This window comes from Dermacentor albipictus, chromosome 4, assembly GCF_038994185.2.
Source record: "Dermacentor albipictus isolate Rhodes 1998 colony chromosome 4, USDA_Dalb.pri_finalv2, whole genome shotgun sequence".
Classification (NCBI taxonomy): Eukaryota; Metazoa; Arthropoda; class Arachnida; order Ixodida; family Ixodidae; genus Dermacentor; species Dermacentor albipictus.
In genome coordinates this window covers 109,827,194-109,852,234 of record NC_091824.1, presented here as the reverse complement: position 1 = coordinate 109,852,234, position 25,041 = coordinate 109,827,194, and the positions used below count along the sequence as shown (strand labels likewise).

Below are 25,041 nucleotides of genomic sequence, written 5' to 3'. Positions count from 1 at the left end.
GCTCCTTCCTCCTTTCCCACTGCAGAGTATCAGATCAGAGCAGTCTATAGTTTAGCCTACCATTCTGCCTTTTTTTGCAAATAATTCTTCTTCCCTTTTGGCTAATAAAGACAGATTTCTGTCTATTTCAGAGAGCTAAAAAAAAGCAAAACATAAATGCCAAGTGTGCTTAGCAAGAACATATTGCTCATTTTTATCCCTTACCCCGATGTCCTTTTTGTGGGACTTTTGCAGATGAAAGATAAATTGGATCAAGTCAGTAGAAGAGCAAATTGTGGGGTTTACGTTAATGATAATCTGATAATGAGCCACGCCGTAGTGGAACACTCCATATTATTTTTGACAATCCCAGGTTTAATAACGTGCGTCTAAATTTAAGTGCATGGCCGTTTTTGCATTTTGCCCTCCACGAAAATGAGTCTGCCGAGGACAGGCTCCAACCTGCGACCTCGCGTTCAACAGTGCAACGCCAAAGCCACTAAAGCTACCACGACGGTTGCATCAACAGAGTGATCATTGAATACAGCTGTCAAGTTATTAGGCTAGCCATGGCAGAAAGCACAATACTGTATGTTGAATGCGCATGTTATTGCTATATTAACACAACGTTTTAATGGCGTTCTTTCGAGGCACTCTCACAGGGATGTTAGCATTTTCAGCGATAATAGGTTAAAAAGTAATCTGCATGACACGCCAAATTATGCATGCGTAACGAATGCAATTACATAATCGTATCCACTCATTTTTACACAATGACAATGGTAAACTCAGACCTTCCGCGTATCACGGCCATTACCACTACAGCTACCACAACTGCCACCATTGTTATATTACTTTCACTACTTCTGGCCATAAGGCGGAATGCAGCGCATGAGATCAGGGGCTTGGGGATATTTTTTTCCCCGTAGTGCGGAAAAGAGGGCCAGATATGAGACGAAAAGCGTTCTATGTACTCTCCTGGGATGGCGCCACGCTTCAAGGTTGCAGCGCGCTTTTTTTGTGATTGCTGCAATCCGCTTCTCTCTGCTCAACGATCGCCAACTCCATAAGCAAAGCAAGGCAAACCGAAAGTCGAAATAAAATAAAGGTTACGGCTAAGCGACGCGCGCGACTGCGCGATCACGTGGTGTCGCGTGCGCGAGAAAGAGGGCAGCACTGTTCGGCGCGCCAGTGCCTCCACACCTAGCGGCGTTCGCGGCAACTAGATCGGGGCGCGGGCTTGCGGTGAAGCGGCTGGCCAGGGAGGGCAAGCTCCGGGGCTGGGGCTCTCTCGGTCGGCGTGTGTCGCATTGGTGCGCGCTCGACCTCGGCATGGGTCCCGTCGTAGGGCGTAGCTAGGACTCGCTGCTAGCAGCACTCGGTGCCCAGGCCTGCTCGAAGAAGGCGCAACCGGAGGAGGACCAACGCAGTTTGCTTTCTCGTGCGAAATAGGGAGAGAGTAGAAACAAAGGAAAGGCCGCGATGACGGTGCCTACCGTGCTCACGACGACGGCATCCCCGCTTCTTATGATCTTGCTGCTTCTGCTACGGGCAGGGCGGCCGGACTCGTCGGCTGCGTTCGCTGCACCATCTCCGGCCCCCGGTAATGATACAGCGACCGGTGAGTGTTGACGGTATAGCGCGTGCGCACATGTTTGGGACATCGCGTGTAGCCGTGTTGCAGGGAAAAGAAAGATGGTACGTCATCGCCACCAGGTGCAACTGCCTGTACGCGCAAGTGCTTCAGTAAAGGAAAAGAACGCCTGCTGTGTGCAGACATCATTTCTTCCAGATTTTTTCTTAGTGCGATTACGTGAAGACGATTACCAGATATGTGTTGGCCGTGTTGGTAAACGTATTTGAGAAGCACGTTAGGGCTAGCGGACACGTACGCAAAAGAGACGCAGACAATGTAGCGCGCTCCGTGCGTCTGGTTTCTTATTGCACGTACCTGCTTGCGCTAACATGCTTTCCAAGTGCGGTTAGGTCGAATGTAAAACGGCGGTTCTGAGCGTCCTGGAAGAAGTTAGTTTGCTTGTCATTGCGTGTTTATATTGTGACGCGCTTGTAGAAGTTGGACTGTGTTCGCACGTGGCGAGAGGCCGCGCGTGGCAAGACAAGCTTGGCTTCAGAGTGAATGTGCTTCAGAGTGAAGCCTCCCAGGCCGACAAACAACCACGCAATTGCGAAGTTTCCTTCAAGCCTGTAGTGCAAACGCTGGGATGTGAGCCTTCGAGAAAGGGCGAAATCGACTAGCTCTATTCTATCTGTTTCCTGGTAGTTCGCAAGGCAAAAACACAGGAAAAAGAAAATTTTTTAAAACGCGTGATGTTGCCTTACATCCATCTGTTGTCTAATAAGATACAAAAGAAAGCCCAACGCCATGACGTTCAAGTAATGTTCTCCACTCCGCAAAATCTAAAAAGCATGTGCAAGAGGGTGAACGCATGATCCAAAGAGGGCAATTGAGGTGCTACGGTCTGTCAGACTAAGCACGTGAAAAAAGTACGTGGAATGTGCTACTTCAGTGGTTTACCAAATCCCACTAGATTGCGGGAAAGTGTACATTGGGCAAACTGGACGTTGTCTGAATGGTAGGGTACGGGAGCACAAATACACGTGCCAGCTTCTGAAAGCACCTAGCAACTTGGCTGCACACTGCAAACAATGCAGATGCTCTCCGCTACTAGAAAGCATCACAGTCGTTGGCACATCAAAAACAAAAACGGAGCGAGAAATATGGGACGCACTTGCGATAGCTAAAGAAAAAGATGTGTGTAAGCACACCGTCCATGGCGCTTATAGAAGCTGAGGTCGAGTTTGCCAGGGCGAACGGGTGCAAGTGAACGATGTATGCCTGGCCCAAAGTATGATCACATGGTGTCACCTTGTCATATCTTTTTGTATCCCCTCCCCCCCCCCCACGTCATATCTCCTTGTATATAAGTGCGTTCTTTAACAGGATTAAGCAGTTGGTAGTTTGCGCTACGTACGTCCGCGTACTCTCCTTCACTTAAATTGTCAGTGTAACACTAAGCGCAGTATCATGATGAACTGTCTCTGTATAATCTACATTGTTTTTAATTTTATTTAATTCTATTTTATTTATTTACTCTCAGGGCCAAACAATAATTGTCGTCAATATTACGTGCCTTTCCTTTAACGCTGCTCGCTCTGTACTTCCAGGGTCGTTCGGCATTACAGAAAGTAGTGGGTAACGGAGAACAATACATGTGTGGAAGGCAGATTAATAAAGATGATCATATATAGCAGACTTGAAGGCTCCGGGTACTCTCATGGAGATGACGGAGGCGGGAAAGTGGTTCCCGTCCACGCTGGTCTTCTGAACAAATGAATCAAAACAAAGATTACTGCTGCAGTTTATAACGCCAACATTGGATCGGTGGTCCATGCGGGATGAAAAGTAAGTAGGAGTTATAAAAAGTTGCTTTAGAATTTATTGGTAAAATATGCTTTGTGAAATAGGCATAAACGAGAAATACGATGGTGTAAGGAACGGTCAGGGAGATTTCATGTTTTCTTCATAAGGGTAACACTATCTGAACGAGAATAATCAGAAAATATAAAATGAACAGATAGATTTTGGGTGGACTCGAGAACTTGTATGAGTGACTTTGTGTTGCATCCCAAACCGAAGATACATACTCTACTTTCGGGCGCACACGAGTCTTATACAGAAGCAGTTTTATGGACCAGGAGCCGGGAAAAATTACGGCGAAGGAAATAAGTGTTCGGCTAGCATTATTAGTGATGATATGTTTAGCGTGCAGTTTTCATGATAGGTTGGTGGTAATGTAAACGCCAAGATACTTATAACTAGAGACAAAAGTTAATAGAGCGTTATTAATGAAGTAGGTGCATGAAGGCTGGTTAGGCGTACGCGTTATTCTCATTGCTTTGCACTTACCAATATTAAGCTTCATAGACCAGGTTCGATGCAAAGCGGAGATGTTACCCAGATAAGATTGAAGGGGGACTGCATCGAAATGTTTAGATATTTGTCTATATAATACGCAATTATCAGCATAGAGTCTAATTAGTGAGTCAACGGAATCAGGAAGGTCGTTAGTATAAATTAGAAAAAGCACTGGACCTAGTGCGGAGCCTTGGGGAACTTCGTATGTTAAGGGGTATACAGGTGAGTCACAGTTATTAAGGGAAACGTACTGAGTACGGCCCTGCAAAAAGCACTCAATCTACCTCATCAAATTAGTACCAAGATTTAGTTTATTGAGCTTGAAAAGTATTAGTTGATGTACCACAGTATCAAGTGCCTTCATAAAATCTCAACGAAGAGTAATCCACAAATGATGGACAATGCAAAATGGAAAACAAATTAGTAAAAGTGAGCAGTCGAGTTTCACATGAGTGGTATATGCGAAAAGCATGCTGATTAGGTTCGAAGAAACAGTTCGATTCTAGGAGCAACATCAGACTAGAGTATATTAGGTCTTCAAGCAACTTGCATGGAACTAACGTTTATGAAATAGGTCTGTAGCTGCAGGGGTGAAGTTGAGAGTATGAAGGAAGCCCGTCTGGTCGGGATAATGCATACTTAAAAGGAAGAGGTCTGGACACCGACCAAAAATGGTTTAAAAGAGTTATTTACGTTTCGGCTCCCCCACCGGAGCCTTGTTCACAATGAAAGAAGTGGCAGAGCTGGCGCCCATTTTTATGTGCGTCTCAAAACATGATTAAGGCACCTGGCATACATGGGCGGCAGGTTGCCTTCGTTGCGATTAAGAGTGTGGGCCGTGGTTTGGATGATTAGGGACTCAAGATAAAGACGCAAAGAATGATTTCGCTCCTTGGCAATCACACGAAATTTCTCCCAGTTAATCTTATGTGATGTGGCTGCGCAGTGTTCGGCCAAGGCATTCGATGCAACGTGTCGTTTCTGGACGTCATTCATGTGTTGCTTAAGTCTCGTTTTGAAGTTGCCGGTTTCACCGACGTAGACATACCGACAGTCCGCACACGAAATGACATACACTACCCCTGGGAACTTGTCCTTTTCCAAAGGGTCCTTCACATGCACGAGCTCGTGTTTAAGTTTCCGGGAGGGCACGTGCGCAGCCTGCACGTCATATGACCGTAGGACGCGTGCAAGAGTCGCGCTTATGCCGGGGACGTACGGAATCGAAGCCCGCCTTTTAGGGGTCTAGGCTGGGTGGGTGCTGTGCGAGCCAGCTGGCGCCCTACTGAGTCAATGACGTACTCAGGGTATCCACAAGCCATTAATTCCCTCCGCACAAGTGCATTGTCCGCCATGTGGTCTTCCGCTGTTGTGCACCCCTTTTTTTTTGCCGGACAAAGAAGAGAGCCGACAACAGTCCTCTTTTGCGAAGCAGGGTGCACCGATCTGTAGTTTAGGTAGCGGCCCGTGTGAGTGTGTTTCCTAAACACCTTGAATAACAGCTTTGGCCCATCTCGCTGCACAAGGGTGTGCAGGAACGGCAGTTGCCCTTCAGATTTCACTTCAACGGTGAACTTGATTGCAGCTTGTATATTGTTTAGGTGAGCCGTGAAAGGGTCAAGGTTTTTCCTTTGCAAAATGCTGAAACAGTCGTCGACATATCTGAGGAACGCAACGCAACCACGGTCCACGTTGACACAGCAGCAGCATAAATGCGAAGGTTGTGGGTTCGGTCCCCACTTGCGGCAAGTTGTTTTTGCATCCACTTTCATTTCCACTAATTTATCGTTACTTTATTCTATTTATTAGGCGCAAGTAATTTCCTCTAGGTTGTCCTTGGTGTCAGTGTTTGTTGGCCCTTTTTCTCGTTTATAAAGATACAGGACACTTCAAGGAGCTCTAATGTCCAGCGACAGATAGGCAGTGTCTAGCAGCGAGGGAAAGGAGAGAAAACAAGAACAAAAGATGAGCGCAAATAGTAAGCGTAGCCGCCATTAAGAGTAGCCAGCTGCCCTTAGCTGACCATAATGTCCCTCATCATAATTCTGCGGATTAATAAAAGAAACACTCTATCCTTGTGTTAAAGTCAAACAGGCGGGAACTCCTTCTTTCGTAGATATTTGCTACCTAAGTCATTACTTCAGCGCCCCTGTGCTTAATGAGAGAACTAATGAACTTTCTCGCTAAAATGCTAATCTCCAGCATTCTGACGCTAATGTACTTTTTCTGTCTTGACGATGTTAATATTGAGGCTACCCTGCGTAATTTATTAAAGCAAAGAAGAGCAAACCCCCAATTGCATGATTCCTCCATGAGTGTCCGTTTAGATTAGTTATCTTGGCTTCCTAGAGCATTTTTGGTTTATGTTATTTTTGAGACATAAAGCATCGATGTTCGAAATGTGAGGAAAGTTCTAAAAAGCCAGCATTACAGAAGCAAATGAGTCCAGTACTTTGTAACTTGCTTGCAGAGCAGTGAGGAAACGCCGATATCGAAATAGCAACGAAATAAATAACCAGCCATCCTCTGGCTATGCTTACCAAAATAATGTCACTATTATGTCGTTATATTACGACATATATGTTGTTTGGCTTTGGACATCATATGAGTTGACCTAAATAATGCAACGCACCGTGGAGAATAATGACGAAAGTCTTATCGGTTTGTTGGCAGCACTTGCAAGAAGTTTCCGTACATACATGAGTTTCTAACCCCCCCCCCCCCCCCCCTAGCTCCAATGGCACCACTATTTTCCGTGGTAACGAAAGGCCACATGGCACCTCGTAATGTTGAGAAACACGACTTTGCTAAGAAGACATTTTGCAAAGGGTTGCTTGAACGGCCCGGCTAGCTGTCGGTAAAAATCAATACCCAAAGTATAAGTTGTGTTCGTTGGCCGTGAACGCCTTCTGGCGGAAAGGGAAGCAGACGGGAAAGCAAGCTAACAGGAAAGCAAAAGTGAAAGTATGCTTTCAATTTGCGGAAACCTTTAATTATTCATCAATTAGCCAGGCCTCCATGAGTGTTAAAAAGCGTTGAAGGGCAGTGAGATTTCCGAAAGATACGACAGAAAAATAAAAGGTAACAAGCCTAACTAGTTCCGGTTAGTACTGCACTCTAACCATGCCGTTTACATCGAACATCATGCTACTAGGATGTGAGTCTGATAGCGCGTGCTCCTGTAATACTGTGCTGAGTGTATCTTTTCTTTAGGTTGCTAGTATCTCCGGCTCGATTCTTGATCACATCCCATTTTCTTTCCACAAAAGCTTAAAAATAGATACCCCCCTGCTTGGAATAGCGGGCACAGCAATACAGAGCTGTATTGTTAGTTTTGCCTTTCGAAGTGTTTGGTCCAACTCGACAGTTGGAATGTAAGTGGCGTAAGGATAGAAAATGTTTCTACACGAAGTTATTGGGAAACTCCGCGGTTGTTCAGAATGTCGAAAGGATCCCGGCCGAGAAACCATTAAAAAGGGACGAACCACTGAACAGAACATCCTCATAGTCCAGACTATATGGTGCGAACTCATCAAAACCTGCGGCCATCCTTTTCTCGCACGTGGCGCGATTTCGCCCCTTTCCGTAAGGCTCCATCTAACGTGAGCTTTGCTGCAAATGAGTACGCCATGCTCTGACTATGTGGAAGCTAGCTCCGATGGTTTTTTTCGCAAGGGGATTTCCCGAACCCAACAGGAAGGCGTGCGCTCCGGGCGTCCTAACGGCGCAGTGTCCTTTCACAGTGCCTCGGTCGCGTTCCCGCTAAAAAAACTGATCGATAGTAGCGGGTCTTCTCGCCTGGCTGGGTTCTCCCTGTCGCTTGTGTCGGCTTTCTGGTCGCCGTTACAGTGCTGCATGCGGGTTGCTCCGGCTGGTTTGGTGTGTCAGGGTCACCGGCGTGATTTAAGGGCGCTGTGCGTTACACGATGCCCGTCAGTAGGCAAGTAGCAGTATGCATTGATCACTATGCGCCTCTTTGGTGCTTGCAGTTGGCAGCACAACGCGACCCGCGTTTCCTTATAAAAGGTCATGGTGGAATCTCATGCGTGTTACTTGAAGAAAAAGAAAGAAACACACGGGCATGCACAGCTTACGTCTGCTTGACAGGAGGAATGGAACCATTACTCAAATGTTTTCGTTAATACAGCCATCACTGCCTCTCATCTGTCAAGTCTGGCTGCTTTGTTTCACCCAATTTACGGCGGGAAACCGGAATGGTGCTTCACTGTATTATGATCATTGTGAAGGAGATGCCAACTTTACACAACGCTTATGGATCAGCCGGCGTCATTGATTCATTAATTCATTCATCCAGTCATTCATGGGCTCATTCCGTTATTCATGTATTCATTCAATTCATTAGTGTGTGCGCTCATATAATTAATTAATTATTAAGGAATAATTTATTCATTCTGTTGCTTTACCTATTATTTCATTCATTTTGTGGCAGGTTGAAGCAACCCTGAGCTTGTCAGCCACAAGAATAAGTTTATCGTACAAGCGAGGAAATACGCAAGGGGAAAGCAGGAACTGAAGACACAATGAAACGAAGCTTACGACATACAGTAGCAATGAACATGGTCCTCCAAGCTAAGTAACTTAGTAAATTGCGCTTTAAAAAGCGAAAGTTCTTTTTTGCTTCGTTAACCGCTGTGAATCGAGACCAAGAAATACATTTTACGGCAACAGCAGCTAAAAGCTGTAAACTGGGTTAGCTTTGTCCTTCCCCTTTTCCTCTCCGTTACGCTAAATGGGAAAGCGTTCGTCATCGTCGTCATCAAGTTGCCGTCGTGCGTCGTCATCAGGCCACATCCTCTCTTGCTAAGCAGCAAGCTCTCCCATAAGGCGACGAAAAAAAAAAAAACTTCACCAACGTTACTGCATTGCTTGCGCTGCGGGCACCCAACGCTCCAGAAAACCGAAAACCGACCTATCCTTGTAAGGCTCAAACACAGTTCCGGATATAGGAAAATTAGAACTTTTTCACTTTTCCTCTTAGTTATTGAGTGTACATTCATGCTCCTCACCCCTCCCCCCCCCCCAAAAAGAAAGACAGCAAGACAATTAAATGTTATTATCTAAATAAGTGTTATTCCAACAATAATTAACTAGCAATCGGCCTGCTGAGCTAACCACAACTGAAAGGTCCATCCAGCGTTACTAAAAATGCTAGTATATCCTTGGATTAAACTTCGCGCTCAGAAATCAAAATTTTGTGGTAAAAAAGCAGCGTGAAATGTGATACACTGGCCATTGCAGGGTTATGTAGCAACAAACTGTGATTCACCAGGTAGCGCCTGCGAGCTCATCGTTGTTCTGCATAACGAAAGAGTAAACCATGAGAGAGTACCTGCGTACGCATAGTCAGCTCATGGTTATCTCAAAAAGCCCACGTACGCACTTTTAGAAAAGTGCATTAGGGTATAACGGTTTTATTGCGGAGTTGGAACATCAAATTAGCTGTTACATGCGAACGTCGGCCGTATACACCGAAGGCAGCCAAATAAACGTTTACGTGATTAGAACAAATCAGCCCACTACACAAGTGCAAATTGCCCCCGGCCAGGTGAGTTGAAGTTGCACGTGCGTGCAACTTCAACTCAACTGCCGGGGGCAATTTGCACTTGCAGTCGCACGCGCTAACCACTGCACTAGTACACTACGTTCGCGCTTGCCAATACGTGAAATCTTTCGGAAGCTATGTAGGCTCTGAGTGGGCTGGTGTATGTACGTCGACGTCGAAGGCCACAGTAGGCAATTTTGCAGCGCGTGAGGACGCGGTTGTGTTCATCACAAAGAAAACAATTTTCTTGAGAACTGTGCCCTGCGTGAGGGCTTGCTGCTATCGCAGTGAGATCAGAGGCGGAAAAATTCCCGAAGTTTGCAGGGGTACTGATGTTTGTTTGTTTGTTTGTTTGTTTTCTATGAGCTGAATATATCGATCTGGCATTGAAGAGCGACCACCATAAATACTACAGTGACGGACGCGCACGCAATAATTTACGTGAAAGCAGTACCGTCTCTTACCAGCCCAGTTCTGGTTCACTGCTTTCACTGAGAGAAATTTTAGAAATACCGCTATGAGTTCTAGTGGCCTAGTTAAGTCTAGAAATAAGGGTACAAACCAGCTTTCATAAGAACTTGTTAGGCTACTAGCAGACTGGTCATGAATACCCCATCAGTAATTTACAAGATATAACTTCCGATACAGAGGTGAGTTAGAGCATAATCTCACAGCCGGCAAGCTAGCAAGTATGAGTGCGAATCAGAAAGTCTTTGTCCATATTTCTTTTAGCCAAATTACGGCTGTAAATGCGAAATCAACTTATCCATTCCCAACGGTGGAACTTTCTTGGACCGGCCCGGCCTTATCTGCCGGTAGCTCCGCGGCACGGCGCTGCTGTCAGTTATTGAAGATGGCGGCCATGCTTCATACGTCCACGGCGTACGAGTAACGAAGTGTGGTTCGTTTTCTATGGAGTAAAGGACGAATGCCCATCTAAATCCACAGCGAAATGCAGCCTACGTATGGGGGTATCTGTCTCGCTTTGAGTAGTGTGAGGTGGTGGCGTTGTGTGCTCGCAAAAGGCCGTAAAGACTTGCATGACAATGAGCGTTTGGGGAGGCCGCGTGCGTCGCTGACTGAGGACATTTCCCGCGTGGATACAATGGATCCACCCACAATACAGTCCGGACCTCGCCCGCGGTGATTTACATGTTTTCGGTCCACTGAAGAAGTTCCTGGCAGGACCGCGATTCACGTGCAACGATAAAGCCAAGACAGCAGTCCGACGATGGTTCCGCAATCAGCCGGACGAATTCTACCATAGGGACATCTCAAATTTAGCGCTGTGGTGGGAGAAATGTCTTAACCCGTGTGGGGACTATGTGGAAGAATAGGGCAAGGTACGTAGAATAGTACGTATATCTGTAATTACTTGTATGTACCTTATTTGGCTAATAAAAAATAGGGGCAAAGACTTTCTGATTCGATACGGTATAATCTCCGATACATTGAGTGAACCGCCGTTCGGCTGACTGGACCCAACAGAGCAGTGAATCGTCTCTGGCACGCATTGCAGATGTCTCCGGGTAATTTTTATCTTACAGTGAAGGTACTGTCAAAGGCTGACGCTGTAAGAATTAAATAACGCTAATTCAACTTTATCTGTGCATGTCTGAGAAGTTGGAGAGCCACCTATCGATTGCTGCACGGTTTTTGCTGATTTGCAAGCATAACCTCTTATCCTAAGTAATGATTCGTCGGGTTCTCCATAAACCCGATTAGGTTAGCCTGGGGCTCCTTCGGCTGAAAAGCGAAGAATTGGGATCTCTTGAGATGCGATGTGTAACTGCACACCATTTTTTTCTGCCATTGCAGCAGTTTCTAAATTGCGCTTAGCTGTTGGATAGATTATTTGGGTGGTGCCGCCGCAGTAGAAGTTGTGTGGTGATAGCAAAAACATTGCCCTGCGTAGGTATAAAAGACAGTCCAAATATTTTTTTGTTGGAAAGCTAGCTCTGGTCAACTTACTTCCGCTTACATTACACATTCTGCACTCAAGACGCAGAAAATGTGTGCTTACGTGTGCGCGCGCGTGTGTGTGCGCATGTGCACATGCATGCATGCATTCAATTGTTTGAAACAAGCTTAGGTCGAGGTTTCTCGAATAAATTCTGTTGCAAGAAGGCAACAAAATAATGCGCGACGACTTTCGAGCTGCTTTGATCGCACATTTCTCATTGTAGCTGCAAAATTAAGATTCGTGGAAACATTTCTCCCGGTGAGTGATTCCGTGCTTCTATGCGGCAGTATTCCTACAAACATATAAATCGTAATCTGAGAGACGTTGCAACGGCCGCCCACGTTATCGCGTAACCGAGCCAGTCTTGCATGTTCTAGCTGTGAGATGGCTGTCTTCGAGTGAGGCGTTACTGGAAGAGGATTACAACCACGCGCAATCCCATCATGTTTATTGCGGTTGCTTCTTGGTAGTCTTTCCTTTCAGGGGATTAACTTTGATGTGCGGCGCCACTAAGAGCTGCTTAGTACTAATACGGGCCTGATTACATGTAGGTATATGGCTAGCATGCAAGCAGCTGCAAGCTTCTCCAAGACGCTACAAATGTAACATGTAAAATGCCAACCTCACAAATAGTATTACACTTCTCCGCGTTCATACTAAACGACAGAGTTCCGAGATTCTGGCGCATAAAACTGGGATGTTTGATGAGTTTTTACAGAACTTCCTGCAAGCATAGACATCAAATATTAGAATGGAACTGCTGATGTTTCGATGCCTCAGTCCCTTTCGCGTTCGTGTTCTTAAGACTGGTTCAATGTCACTGCCAGCTTAAGGACTATGAAAGTCAGCAGCAGGCAATGACTCAAAGGGGGCTGCCGAAGGACGACAGCGCGTAGGATGAGGGGGATAGCTCCCTCCGTTCCTTATGCTGCGGTTGATTTTCCCTAATCCGTTCTTTCTTTGGTGTCGCCGACGGCGCCTTCGATCGTGCCTCGCCTCTCGAGCAAGACCCGCTCGGATCAGTTTTTCGCCGCTCGAGCTGCCACTGTCATTTCGCGCGATGTGTGGGTCGAGGCGCCAGACTAGGCTCTCGAGTGACACAACTGATCTCTCGTTGGACCTTGCGAGCGGCCTTGTTGGCAGGGGAATTGAAGCAACGCGGAACTGATTAGCCAGTGAAGTCGACATTCGCGCTGCAATAAGCCTTGGCTGTGCCGGTTGATCTCATCTCCCTTGTAAACACGTACCTTTGCATGAAGCAATGGCAGAAGGCTTGGAAGGTTAAAAATAAATGGGATGGCTCTGTTGTGTATTGTGTATTGTATTCTATATTGAGGTGGAAAATTCTAGCTAACATTTGAATTGCAGCATTATGTGGGTGTTACCTTTTTTTATCCAAATAAACATCAACATGAGGTGCCAGTGTTGTATACGTGCTTGTTTAGCTTTGAAAGCTTACAGAGGGGAGCTTAGAGGCTTTTTTTCAACTGGACCTCATACACTGCCGTGAAATAGCTGCCGAACATGCAGTGTTATCTAATATATTCTAACCGAGAGGACCCTGATGTAACTGAAGTTTCCATCCTAATTCAACGAAAGCTTTCATTTTGAAAAGTTTGTGTTATAAATAATGGAACGCCTTGTTTATATATATGGTATAAATGTTACAAACAGAGATAAACTACATCAGAAAGGCTGGCCAACCTTTCGATAAGGGGAATCTATCTTCGTCAAACGCGGCCTCGTAATCGTCGGCTGGTTAGCTTTAACGGTTTAGTAAATTGACATCACATGCGATCGTTGTCGGGGCAGCTGGCTGCAAAGAGAAAGACTGAAAAGAAAGTGAGTGCTGTATTTTGACGTCCCTAGGCGTGGTTTTTAAGACGAGGGGACAAGAGCGCACAAGAGAAAAAAAAAAGGGTGGAAGAACAAATATTAGGGCGTTAGCAAAACTAAAAAGAAGAAAGAACGGGATGGGGCAGATGCGCAAGGGAAAATGGCTTATATGTTCAATATATGCGCAAAAGCGCAGAAGAGAATGATAGATTGAGTGTTAGGAGATAGGCAGTGAAGAACAGGAAATGGCGGAATGGGTGAGATTGGGAATCGAGGTTAGCTGGTGGCATAAGGTGTTTTGTGCCTTTGTTAACGACATGAGAGTTTCAGGTTCAAGTTACAGCTTTTAGCGATTCTAATTGCCACGTGCCAAATTGATCCGCGTCGGGTGTAGGCATGTAAACTTGTGTACGAGGCATGATTCTGTATACTCACTCTCGCCAGGTGAATGGAAATTTGTTTGTGGTATATAGAGCCTTGCTTTATAGAATATACTGACATGATCAATGATATGGCTGGCTATTGCTCTAGGTAAATTGTGTTTGTATCTGCGCGATGGCCGTCGAGTCTTCTATGAATTTGTTTTTCACCCTCACCTATGTACACTCTCACAAGCGGCACATTCTAGACAGCAGACTACGTTGCTTGACGTGCAGGTGAAACTCGAAGCTACCTTGTGAAGGTAATGCAACGCTGTACTTCTTTACTGCAGTAGAAGATTGAATATGTTTGCATGTAGTACACCTGGGGTGGCCACAGGGACCGGATGTTGGCTTCGTCTTCGTTCTTAGTTTGGCATGTACAAGAATGCCCTTGAAATTAGCGTCTGTAGACTACCATGGGCGGGTCGAGAAAGATGTTAAGTTTCTGGTTGCTATTGAGAATTGGGTATTGTTGATTGAGGATGTTGTTTACGTTTGGGAGTGCGTTAAAAATTTATTAGTAAGAAGAGGGGTTGTTGTTCTTGTGATCTTAGGTCGGGCTTAGAGGACCTCGGCTTGATCAAGTTTGGTTGCATCGGTGTAGGCATCTTGAAGGGCAGTGTTCGGGTGGTTCCTGTTTTATAGGGTGTCTTTAACGTGATCGAGTCTATCTATGTACTCATGGTGTTCAGGGCAAATGCGACGTAGTCGTGTGGCTTGACCTTTAAAGATGCCTTGTTCGCATTGTCTGGGATGGTGGCTTGTACAACATCCAAAATAATAAAGGGGCCTCCTGTCCTCCTAGATAGTTCCTTCTATCAAAATGTTGCCCAGCCTTTCTGAGGCACCTTATTCCGGTTTATAACCTTTATACCACGCATGCTACTCCGTCTGTCCGCGCTCTTTTTGATTTTGTTTCAATATAGTAATTTCGTTACGTTTAATGCCGTCTGATATCTCACGATAAATTCAGTGCTTCTGGCTATGCACGTGGGCACACTTCATGTTGTGAGGCTAGGTGCGTGAGAACTCTATTTCATGCAGGATGTTCATCGTTAAATTGTGCTTTGGTGGTGACAGTACGCGTGCTGCAATGACAGTTTCTGAAGTCCAACTAACAAACAGCGCTGTTTTATTTGCCAGATGAGGTGCTACGGTTCTGTATTCCTGCCTGCCATGTGCATGAAACGGCGTATGTCACGTCCTGAAACTTTTAAGCTGACGCTCACCATTTATTTGTTGAGGCGTTTCTTGTCTGAAGGACGGATTCTCTCAATACGGCATGAACAGGCTTCAGATGGTAAAACACAGTACCTAGAGATACATAAGTTAATTACGTTGCTTCACGCGTATAAATTGTTGTCCATGCCACTGACGTACGCAAGCTTTTGAACATAAAGAATATTCTGTAATGATTATTCCATTACGAAATAGGGAAAGCATAATTTTTTGTTCGGCGAAGAAAATTGCTTTCTGCCAGCTCAACACATGTGCACGTGCACCCGTGAGCAAAAGTATACGGACCACAGGATCTCCGAAAAAACTAAATTTCTTTGTAATTAGAATGCATAAACTGAAATTTACGAGTAAACTGGAAAGTTCTCAATGCCAAGTTTGGACTGCAGTCCTCAATTTCAAGTTGCATTCGCAGGCTGAGGAAAAAAAATCGGCTTTATCGCGCAATCCCTGGTCCGTATACTTTTGCTTACGGCTATACATACTGTGCTATATTGCTTTGACGGAAGACAAAACGTGGCTTCATCATTGCAAGAGATCTTCGGCGCGTAGTTTTCTCGTTCAGCATGAATGTGACCAGTTTCCCACCAACAATCTGGTTCCTCACAAGTACGTTTTGTAAAAGATAACGTATGACCATAAAAGTGCTCTGCACAAACAGCGTCAGTTTTCAACATTTCACACCCCCTCTGCTGCTACGTAGACCCGTCACTTCCCTTCCTTTATTGTTGAAAGGGGCGTGATTCTGCCACGCTATTTCACTCACGTCAGCGCAAAACAAGCCTCATTTCAGCCATGTGTCAAGGAAGAACGGGCGAGGGCAGGGGAAGGGGACGCATTAGAAAGACAGGTATATCTGAAATTACATTTCGATATCAGGACTTGCTTCCAGGGCACCTATAACGTAAAACTATTCCAATCTTTTCTATTATAATTCTGCATTCAGCACTCCGCGATTGGCAAAAAACTTTCTTGGGCCACCCCACTTCCCCTGTCTGTCACACGACGTCACGAAAACTGCGATCCCTCCCCACCTGATATGATGTGTACACAGTGATTATGCATGATTTCACAGAAAAAAGAAAAACAGTTATTTCTTATTCGACGCCTTTTCGCCATTAGCCCCCGGCTATCGGTCAAAAGTTTTCGGGCTGCACCCACTTCAGCTGCCTGTCACGCGACGTCACAAAACCGCAAAAACTCACCGCGTCAAAGTGACGTGTACGCATTAAAGATGCATTAATATGCCGAACAAAACTCAATTTTCTTCTGAATAGCCGCAGGCTGCCCAGTTCTAAAAGGAATAAAAGATGGCTGCCACCGATCGCTCAGGCACTGGCTACTCGCACCTGCCGGAGCGCATGGGTTTATTTGCGTGTAATAAAGCTTTTTGCGTGGCTGTGTAACGTTTTCCAGCACTTTCAGAACGTTTACGGCCTCGTTCTGTCAACTCTTCTTTGCTGAGGATCTGTTTTAGCGTCATTCTTATGCTTGAGTTGCATGCCACCGTTATTCTCGACAAGCCACCGTAAGCTAAGTAAGGGAAAGCGGACTAATCACAAATCACAGACGCCAGCACCACCCTCTTCATCCGTTTATCGATTTTCAGTGCAGTGGCTCGGCTCTATCGAATCCCTCTCCACTTGAGCGTGCTCCTCGCGCCTTGTGAACGAATTAGCTAAGACAAGCCGCTCAGTGTAAACAATGTTATTCGTTTTTAAAGCAAACAAAAGTGACCTTCTATGAACAAGGATAGAGTTTGATTGGTCTACTGAGACAACCCTGTGGGTGACCACCCAATGCTTGCGTTGGCGGTTACGCAAATTTGACGTCAGGAGATTGGAATAAAAACATATTGGAATAGTTACGTTATAGGGCCCCAGGACACATGATTTTGCAAGTGGTCTCACTTGCGGGTCGATTGGAATGGCGAATGTACTTGCACGTTTTAAAAGGCAGCATCGTTTCTATGATATGAATGTGACTTCGCAAGCAGGCCAGGAACTATGTTATCCTGCCACTTGCGCATGCGTTTAGAATGTTGAAGCGTGTATTTAGGGCACTATCGCAAACAAGTATTTCGTTACTTGCAACAGCCGCCCAATTGGTTTCACTGGTAATCACTATGGCTGCGGTTAATAATGCGGTTAACCTCGGAAAGGTCAGAATTCAGCGGGATGCCTCTTGCTTCCCGTTCGACAGACCACCTCTATATTCGTAATAAGTTGAGCCGTCTTTTGTTTATGTTTTCTTTCCTTTCAGAATAGCTCGCTCGCTCACCTCAACTAACTAACTAACTAACTAACTAACTAACTAACTAACTAACTAACTAACTAACTAACTAACTAACTAACTAACTAACTAACTAACTAACTAACTAACTAACTAACTAACTAACTAACTAACTAACTAACTAACTAACTGACTGACTAACTAACTAACTAACTAACTAACTAGCCAACTAACTAACTAACTAACTAACTAACTAACTAACTAACTAACTAACTAACTAACTAACAACTAAAAACTAACTAACTAACTAACTAAAAACTAACTAACTAACTAACTAGCCAACTAACTAACTAACTAACTAACTAACTAGCCAACTAACTAACTAAATAACCAGATAACTCACTCACTCACTCACTCACTCACTCACTCACTCACTCACTCACTCACTCACTCACTCACTCACTCACTCACTCACTCACTCACTCACTCACTCACTCACTCACTCACTCACTGTTTATGGCCACGAAAGCTCCAGTGTCTCGGGATATCAGCGGGCATTTTCCCTGACTGCCAGCATCAATGCGTGCACTATATACACGACGCTGGGATAGCGCGCAGAGCTTACGCAAGACAGCACGCAGACAGTTGACATGCCTCATCACCTATGTATAAAAGCTACACGGCAGGGCAGGCGGGCATCACTGTCCGGCTTACTCATTTGTCCACCAGATCTCTTGGTCGTTCGTTGCTCAGTTATTCTAACAAAAAGAAAAACAGCGCGATATGTCCGCTGTCACTATTAGGTTAGTCTAGCTGCCTGGCATGTCAAGACACTGCTTGTTTTGCAAGCGCCGCTCACGCATTACTGCGACAGCAAAGGCTTGAAGGCGTTCTCTTTTTGCCCCGCTTCTTTTTTTTTCCTTTACTGAGCACGTCTGATGCGAAAGTTCATTTCGCCTTTGCTTTCCATTGAACAGGCCCATCGTGTTCTCAGTATTCCTTCGTTTTCGAGCACCGAGAAGGCAGCGAGGGAACAAGGATGTCAAGAGTGCACGAAGTAAAACGTATGCTCAGCAAAGGATGAAGCTAAGTATATCAAAATATGGTGCCATTAGTGGAAGGTTAGTTGTGTGCAGCACAACAGAGCCGGATATAATGCATGCGCCCCGGTCTCCGAATCCTCGCTTGATAGTCGCATTGTCGATTCAGCTCACTTTATGCGAGTCCGCTACATCTCAGAAAGTCGGTCACTTCCTACGACCAGCGTGCTGCTTCCGTTACCTTGATGTATAAGCGAGAACGCTGCAGCCGTGTACCAAAGCTTACTTTTTGAAATTCAAATATTCAAAGTGCGTCTTTTGACTTCGAGGCTATTAATACGTTTCGTTGCTGTGAGCGTAAACTTCAAAGAAAGCCTTCCACTTTAGAACATCGCCTTCCTTTCTAAGGTGCTCCGGACCTGTGCAGCCATCATAATCTATCTGTGCGATTTACGTATGCTTAAAACGACTTTCCACATGACTAACATGATGCAGTAGAAAGTAAAAGAAAAGCGAAAAAGAAACGGAAGAACATTTTAACTAGAGATGTTTTACAAATATCCAACGCAGCGGGCTTCACCCACCAACAACGACGCCGCAGAAAACAAAACAACAACAACAAAAAAACCCCGCTATTTTGAGTTTCAGAAAGTTCTGTCGTGAGCACTTTCCTGTCTTCTTACTGTATTCATGGCAGCTGCTTGTTTATCAGTGTCATTTTTGTTTTCAGGTAGAAAATTACAGCCTTTTGTTCACTTCATTCTGCGAGCCTGCGTTGCGAGAGTTGCATAGTAGGTCAGAAGCAGTTTTATCAGCTGTCTGTTAACGGAATACTTTAAACCTGCCCGTCACGTAGTGTAAAGCATTAATACATTGTTAGCATCACCTCCGTAGTTATGCTGCCTGCAATGTAACCAGCACTCTATAGTTCCTATTCTTTCGGCCAGCGCACACGTTCTGTCCTTACAGCCGCTTCCGCGTGTGTTGCTTTTAGGTTTACCTGGTCTTCCGTTCGTTACCAATGATACCACAAGTTTCTTGCGTGGACCGGCGTTACAGGGAGCGCAGGCTCACTTGCATTACTTTTAAGTGTTGTGAAAAAAAAGTTTACGCTAGTGCGGTGTTTGTTTTCATTCACAATAAACAAATTATGAAACTCACGACGAGGGCTGCAGGACTCAGAATTCACAGAACAGGAAGCAAGAGATGATGAAATGCAAAAATAAGAAAACAAAAACAAAAGCAACAAGAAAACTGCGCATGCATCAGTGTGATGTAGCGCACGACGCTCCGCAAAGTCTGTCACTCAGTCCACATGTCCTCAAGAAGCGCAATAACGTGTTCAATGCCTTCTGTGCCGAGAACGGTCTCGGCCAGTGGACGAGGATTGTCGCTTCCGACAAACGGCGATTGCTCAGTCTGTCTAATGAAGTTCTTGGCTAGCTGCACTGAAGCAAGGAAATTCACTAAAAAAAGATGTCAAATTGTTTGCTCGTGGCCACAGTTGTCGTGTGTATGGCTGTTTACTATTCCAACACGAAATTGCGGCTTACGTGCAGTATAAAGCCCCGTTTACTCGTGCTGTGGCAGAGAGAAATCAATAGTTTAGTTTTATGTAGCACACGATGAAACGTAGACGAAATGAAGTAGGATAGAAGTGCTGGCGGTTTCAATTTCTTTCTAGATATTTTTTTTATAGTTCTGCAACTCGAGATCAACCTCTCACAATTGGCTTTGCTCGTCGACCTTTCTGAAGGCGCGTCGCGTAAAGAAAAAGAAAAGAAATCTCCGTCACAGTGAAGTACGTTTTTTTGCATGCACTAAGAGAGACGCCACACACTTCAATACAGCAGGCAAATAACTACTCCTACAAAAGCTAAAAATGATTTTTTTTTGCCTTTTGTGCTCACATTAATTCATCTCAGCGGCAACCACATGCACGCGATATTCAAGCGGCAGCGACAAGCGACGCGACAGGCAGACCCTGTTGCACTGTGGCGTCGCGGCATGGAGCAACCACATGGACGTGACATCGCGAAAAAAAAGTAGTGACAAATTTACACTGTTGTCCGAATAGATACTGTAGTGCAACCGTAAAGAAATCGCAAACTAACCACAGGCTAACGTTTTAGACAAGGTGTATTAGATCTAGCTTACATATGCTGTTATCGCTAGTGTAAAACCATTCTATGTCACCAGATGATGATGATGATTGTGGTGAATGTAGTGATTATAACCAAAGTTTCCCATAATTCCCCTAATTCTCATAACCACAGGCTTTAAATGGCGTGGCGCCGTCTGGTGAACAAGACTCATAACATTTTCGCGGCTCTTGATGGTGTCTCAGGCCAAAGAGCTTCAAAAGGAACAACGGATCTTTATTATAACGACATGACGACGCCGATACTGTTTTTAGCTTGAGATGAGACGTAGCCATGGCTGATATTGCTATTTGCGTTTTCGCTTCCACTGAAGAGAGCAAGTTGCAAGAGCTAATTCAGATCAAAGCGGGCAGACTGGGGTGAAGTGGTTGATGTCATGTTGTTGCGAAATCACGCTGTGTCCAGCGCAAGTCACCCCGTGGACTTCCGGGCGAGAAGTGATATTTTTTTTTTTTTTGGCTGGCCGAAATACGGGTGATGCGATAGCTATGGATTGTCTTCCGCAACGGAAAAACCTGCAGCTTGTCTCCGTCGCTTGTCGCCATCGTTTGAAACCTACGTGCATGTGGCTGGGCCTTTAGATATGCCAAAAAAGAAGTATTCTTAAAGTAAATTCAGCACATTAGGCAAAAAAAATGAAGAGCAAATAACGAAGGTCATCTTCATCAAATTAATAATCTATATGGTACATAATTGCGGCTTCGGAAGTTCAAAGATCTATAACCTAACAACAACGTTAGTGACATTCGTATTCATGTAATAGATTTAATGTTTCCTGTCAGAATGATACAGTTCATATCCGCTACCTTAAAGTGGTTGTAGAATATTGATGAAATGTTTACAGCAAGCAAGAACTACCCAAAATATTATTAGGATGCACAAATGTTTGCTTTATTTTGATTTTTGGAAGTTTGCTGTTGAATAAGCAGTACGACATTTCCGCATAGGTTTACAGGCAAGAGCGGTTTGAGGCGTTCATCCTAAAATAAAAACTGGGTGGCTACAAAATGCAGCGTAAATAATACATTGTCTTTCGCCCAACAAGTGAAGGTACTACTTTTTGGCAAGTAAATCTAAACCGAGTGTCTGCCGACATAGTTTCCGCTGCCAAAGAAAAAAGTACAGTCTTTCAGGACGACCAGAGATGGAAGTTTCAGTGTCAGCGTTGCTTCCTTAGCATCGGGGAAACGCCTTTTGATGCTCTCAAGTGTAGGCGGCCTGGAAGTTAAGCCATTCATCCCAGAGTCGTACACGCGAAACGTTGGGAAAGTAAAACATGTGCGTCTGCAGCACACAGACGTACAACTCCTAGACTTCTTGAAAGACGCAGGAGTTATATCGGGACGCAGACAGATAAGGTATTCCCGCCAAGAAGATGGAGCAGTGAAGTCATATCCACTTCACACGGTAATCCTGACTTTCAGAGACGACCGCCCTATTCCTAGAAGAATTTACTTGGGTTTCACCAGTAACCCTGTCGAGGAATACCTAGGACCCGCACTTCGCTGCTACAATTACCAGAGATTTGGGCACATGGCGAAAACCAGCCGTAGCACACGTCGATGCAAAATCTGCTCAGAAGACCATGACCACAAGGAGTGCAAGTCACTTCTTCAAACTAAATGTGCAAACTGTGTGGGGAACCATGCCGCCTTCTTCTCAGGCTGCCCACAGAAAAAAGCGGGGGCACAAATGCGTCGACATGAACTAATTCATGGAAGACAACCGCGACGCAATGAATCCGCACCAAACCTCGATATGTTCATCCAGTGCCAGATCACCCACTTCAGTGGGCACCGGAACCACCACAGCCAAGAGCACCAACAAGATATCCCTCCTCTAGAGAACAACCAACCGTGCAATCAAGAAACCAATCAAGAGAATCACAGTCAAGCGCCCAGTCTTATGCATCAGTGCTACGGAAACCCAGAGGACAACAGGCAGAAAGTAATACACAAGAAAGCTCCTGTACTCGCACACATTTCTCTCAGCGACCTTACACATCTACTGCAGAAGTAACTCCTGCTAAGGGCGAACATACCACAGCACCGGTGACACAACTGATTTTGTCAATGCTTTTCGCAGCTCTTAAGGCAATCCTATCTGCTTTGCCGGAAGCAAACAACCTACCAGAAGTAAAAGCCTTGTTGCCTCTAGAAGCACTGTTGTGTCAACAATCCGGACCGAAACTGCGGCAGGCACTACATGAATAACCGCTACAAAAATGCCTCCATATTTCAGTGGAATGCCAACAGTCTTCGAAGAAAGTGCGCTGACTTTCGTAAACTGCTTGTGCAATACAACTTCCCAATACTTTGCATTCAAGAGGCAGGAATCACTGACGACTTTCGCCTCTCGAATTATGTGATATATAAGACTTCTCGTCAAGGTGCTGTTAGCAGAGTGCTCCTGTGCATCAGAAAGGACCTACCATCTTATCAAATTCAGTCCAGTGATTCAGACTTCCCGGAATTCATCGCATGTAAAGTATCCTTTGGCAAGCTCTGTATAACAGTGATTCATCTATATATACAACCTTCAAACCGGATTTCAGTAGAAGCGCTAGTGGATATCTTCAAAATAGCTCATTCTAATCTCCTTATATCATATCAATAAAAAAAAATAGAATGTACGAGTCGAAAGTTTAAGCATGGGCGAGTAACTACTCAACAATATGAGATTGTGATGAGACTCATGAAATTATGGCTAAGCCTGCATGGTCAGTCCAAGCTACAAAATAAGCGTTTCGGGCGTTCAACTTCTCACACGTTACGCGTCTTTGCTAACAGCGGACAGCAGTGCTCTAACCAGTCATCAGAAAGTGAGGTGAATGACTTCGGAACGCGTTCGCAGGTAGGTAGAAGTTGAGGCGTAATAGAGGGGCACTGACGTAGTAGTAGAACGTATAACCGAACTACGTATCCCACAAGGGCAGCGATGCTGGCGACATCTTGCAATGCTAAAGTCGATACTGACGCGTTAGGAATGTTCTTGGGTTGCACAGCGATTATTCACCCCTTCCCCCCACACCCTCCCCCCACCAAAAAAAGTTCAGAAATATTGCATGGGAACATAAATCCCGGATAGTTAGGCCGCTACCGACGTGCTTGCGCCATCAGATAAGTTGTGGGCAATAAATTTTCCGCGTGCTTTAGGCCGACAAGACCGACCCTTCGCCACCTTTCTGTGTCTTTTGGAATTCCGGTGTACATCTACGGTCCGAAACTTTCGGAAAGGCTAAAACAGTCGATTATTTTTACCGGCGGAATGTCTCGAAACCGAAGGGCCAAGAATGAAGGAAACTATAGGCGTTTGGTATTCCAAAAAAAAGAAAGAAACAAACAAAGAAAAACTCTTTCGGCGGGTTTCACGTTCGCAGCTTTGCCTGCCAGAATGGTACAAGCGCAATCACACTTCACATACAGAAAATAGAGACAAAGTAAGATATAAACGACGTGAGCGGGGCGTGTAAAGATCTCAGTGAATCCGCGATCCTCCCAGGAACACTTATCGCCGGAGCGCTTGACAACAGACGAGTCTGAGACCCGACCATATCGCCGCGCAGGCGAATTTAAATTCGAAAGTGGAAGTGGGAAAACCGCCTGCAGTCAGCGCCTGAGGACGAGTTCGCCAACGTCAGCGGCTCTCGTGCGAGCGTCGACAAGGGCGAAGACGAGCGTCGCCCCGGAACTCAAAACAAAAGAATCCCACCCGCACAAATGCGCGAGCACGGCAGCTCGACAAAAGGTCCCACGCGTACTCGCTAGCTAAATTCGGTGCAGTTTTCTCTAGGCCTGATTTAGAATTCGTCGGATATATGAGGCGGAGAACATTAAGTATCTTGCGTTGTCTAGCTGTATTAAGAAATGTACGATAGGTGGCGAAGCTTTGCGGGTCATAAAAAAAAGAAAACAAAACTAACCAACGAAGCTTGCAATTACTAGGTTTGAGGAAGCGCACTTTTGCATAACACCACCACAATTCGTCACCGAAACATTAGGCTCCGCCTTTCTTCGTCCTATTGTCCAATTTTCTGACCTTTCTTTTTTGCGACAGCCATGATACATAAAAAATCCTGCTCCACGACGGTACTTTCATGCGAATTCTCCTCACTCTTTCTTTCTTAATGACGAAGTTGCCAGGTCTGAATATTTACTGCGTCTTGTCTATAATTATAGTCTCAGGAGAGCCTGGCATAAGCGATGAACTTATTTTTAGAAATTATACTCGGTGCTGATCACCTTTCACGCATGCAGAAAATACGTGGAGCTGTTCTGCGTTCAGGTATTTCGCGTCCCACTGCACCCAACTATCAGAACGCACCACGGACTCTCCCTCCGCATGGTGTCGCTGCGCCCCAGAAGCGTGTATACGTATACTGCACTGCAGATGTGGGGCGTCCGCGAGTGTAGCGGCTGCCGCGGCGTCAATCTAGTCAGCGAGCACATTTTCCTTTCCTTTTTCTTTCTGTTCGCTGCTTTAGTTTTTGTTTATCTCTCGCCAGCTTGGAATCGTCGCTTCGCGCCAGTGCCGCTCGCTGCGCAGTATCCCCTTGGCTGGGCTCTTTTTATTGTTTGCCTCGTCCTCGCTTAAATCGCCCGCTGCCGAGCGATTTCCTTTACCATATATATGTATTTTTTTGCTCTTTACAGCAGGAGGGTTGCCGCGGTG

The 25,041-nt window shown here is 45.3% G+C and overlaps 2 protein-coding genes across 7 annotated transcripts in view; one reads left to right on the top strand and one right to left on the bottom strand.

The window, feature by feature from the left end:
- Positions 1 to 25,041, bottom strand: part of LOC135914042 (pro-neuropeptide Y-like) — a 243,752-nt gene that overhangs the window by 65,324 nt on the left and 153,387 nt on the right. Inside the window, exon 1 of one of the 3 annotated variants that reach the window (XM_065446775.2) lies at positions 1,476 to 1,586. The exons of the other annotated variants lie outside the window; for them this stretch is intronic. The gene's annotated coding sequence lies outside the window, so the exon portion shown is untranslated. Of the gene's footprint in view, positions 1 to 1,475; positions 1,587 to 25,041 lie in introns of those variants that run through there. 3 annotated transcript variants of the gene reach the window in all.
- Positions 1,237 to 25,041, top strand: part of LOC135914041 (uncharacterized) — a 195,803-nt gene continuing 171,998 nt past the window's right edge. For all 4 annotated transcript variants that reach the window (XM_070537412.1, XM_070537411.1, XM_065446770.1 and 1 more), the window contains exon 1: positions 1,237 to 1,600. In XM_070537412.1, coding sequence (XP_070393513.1) covers positions 1,462 to 1,600 — 139 coding nt within the window. In that variant the 5' untranslated portion in view covers positions 1,237 to 1,461. The remainder of the gene's footprint in view (positions 1,601 to 25,041) is intronic.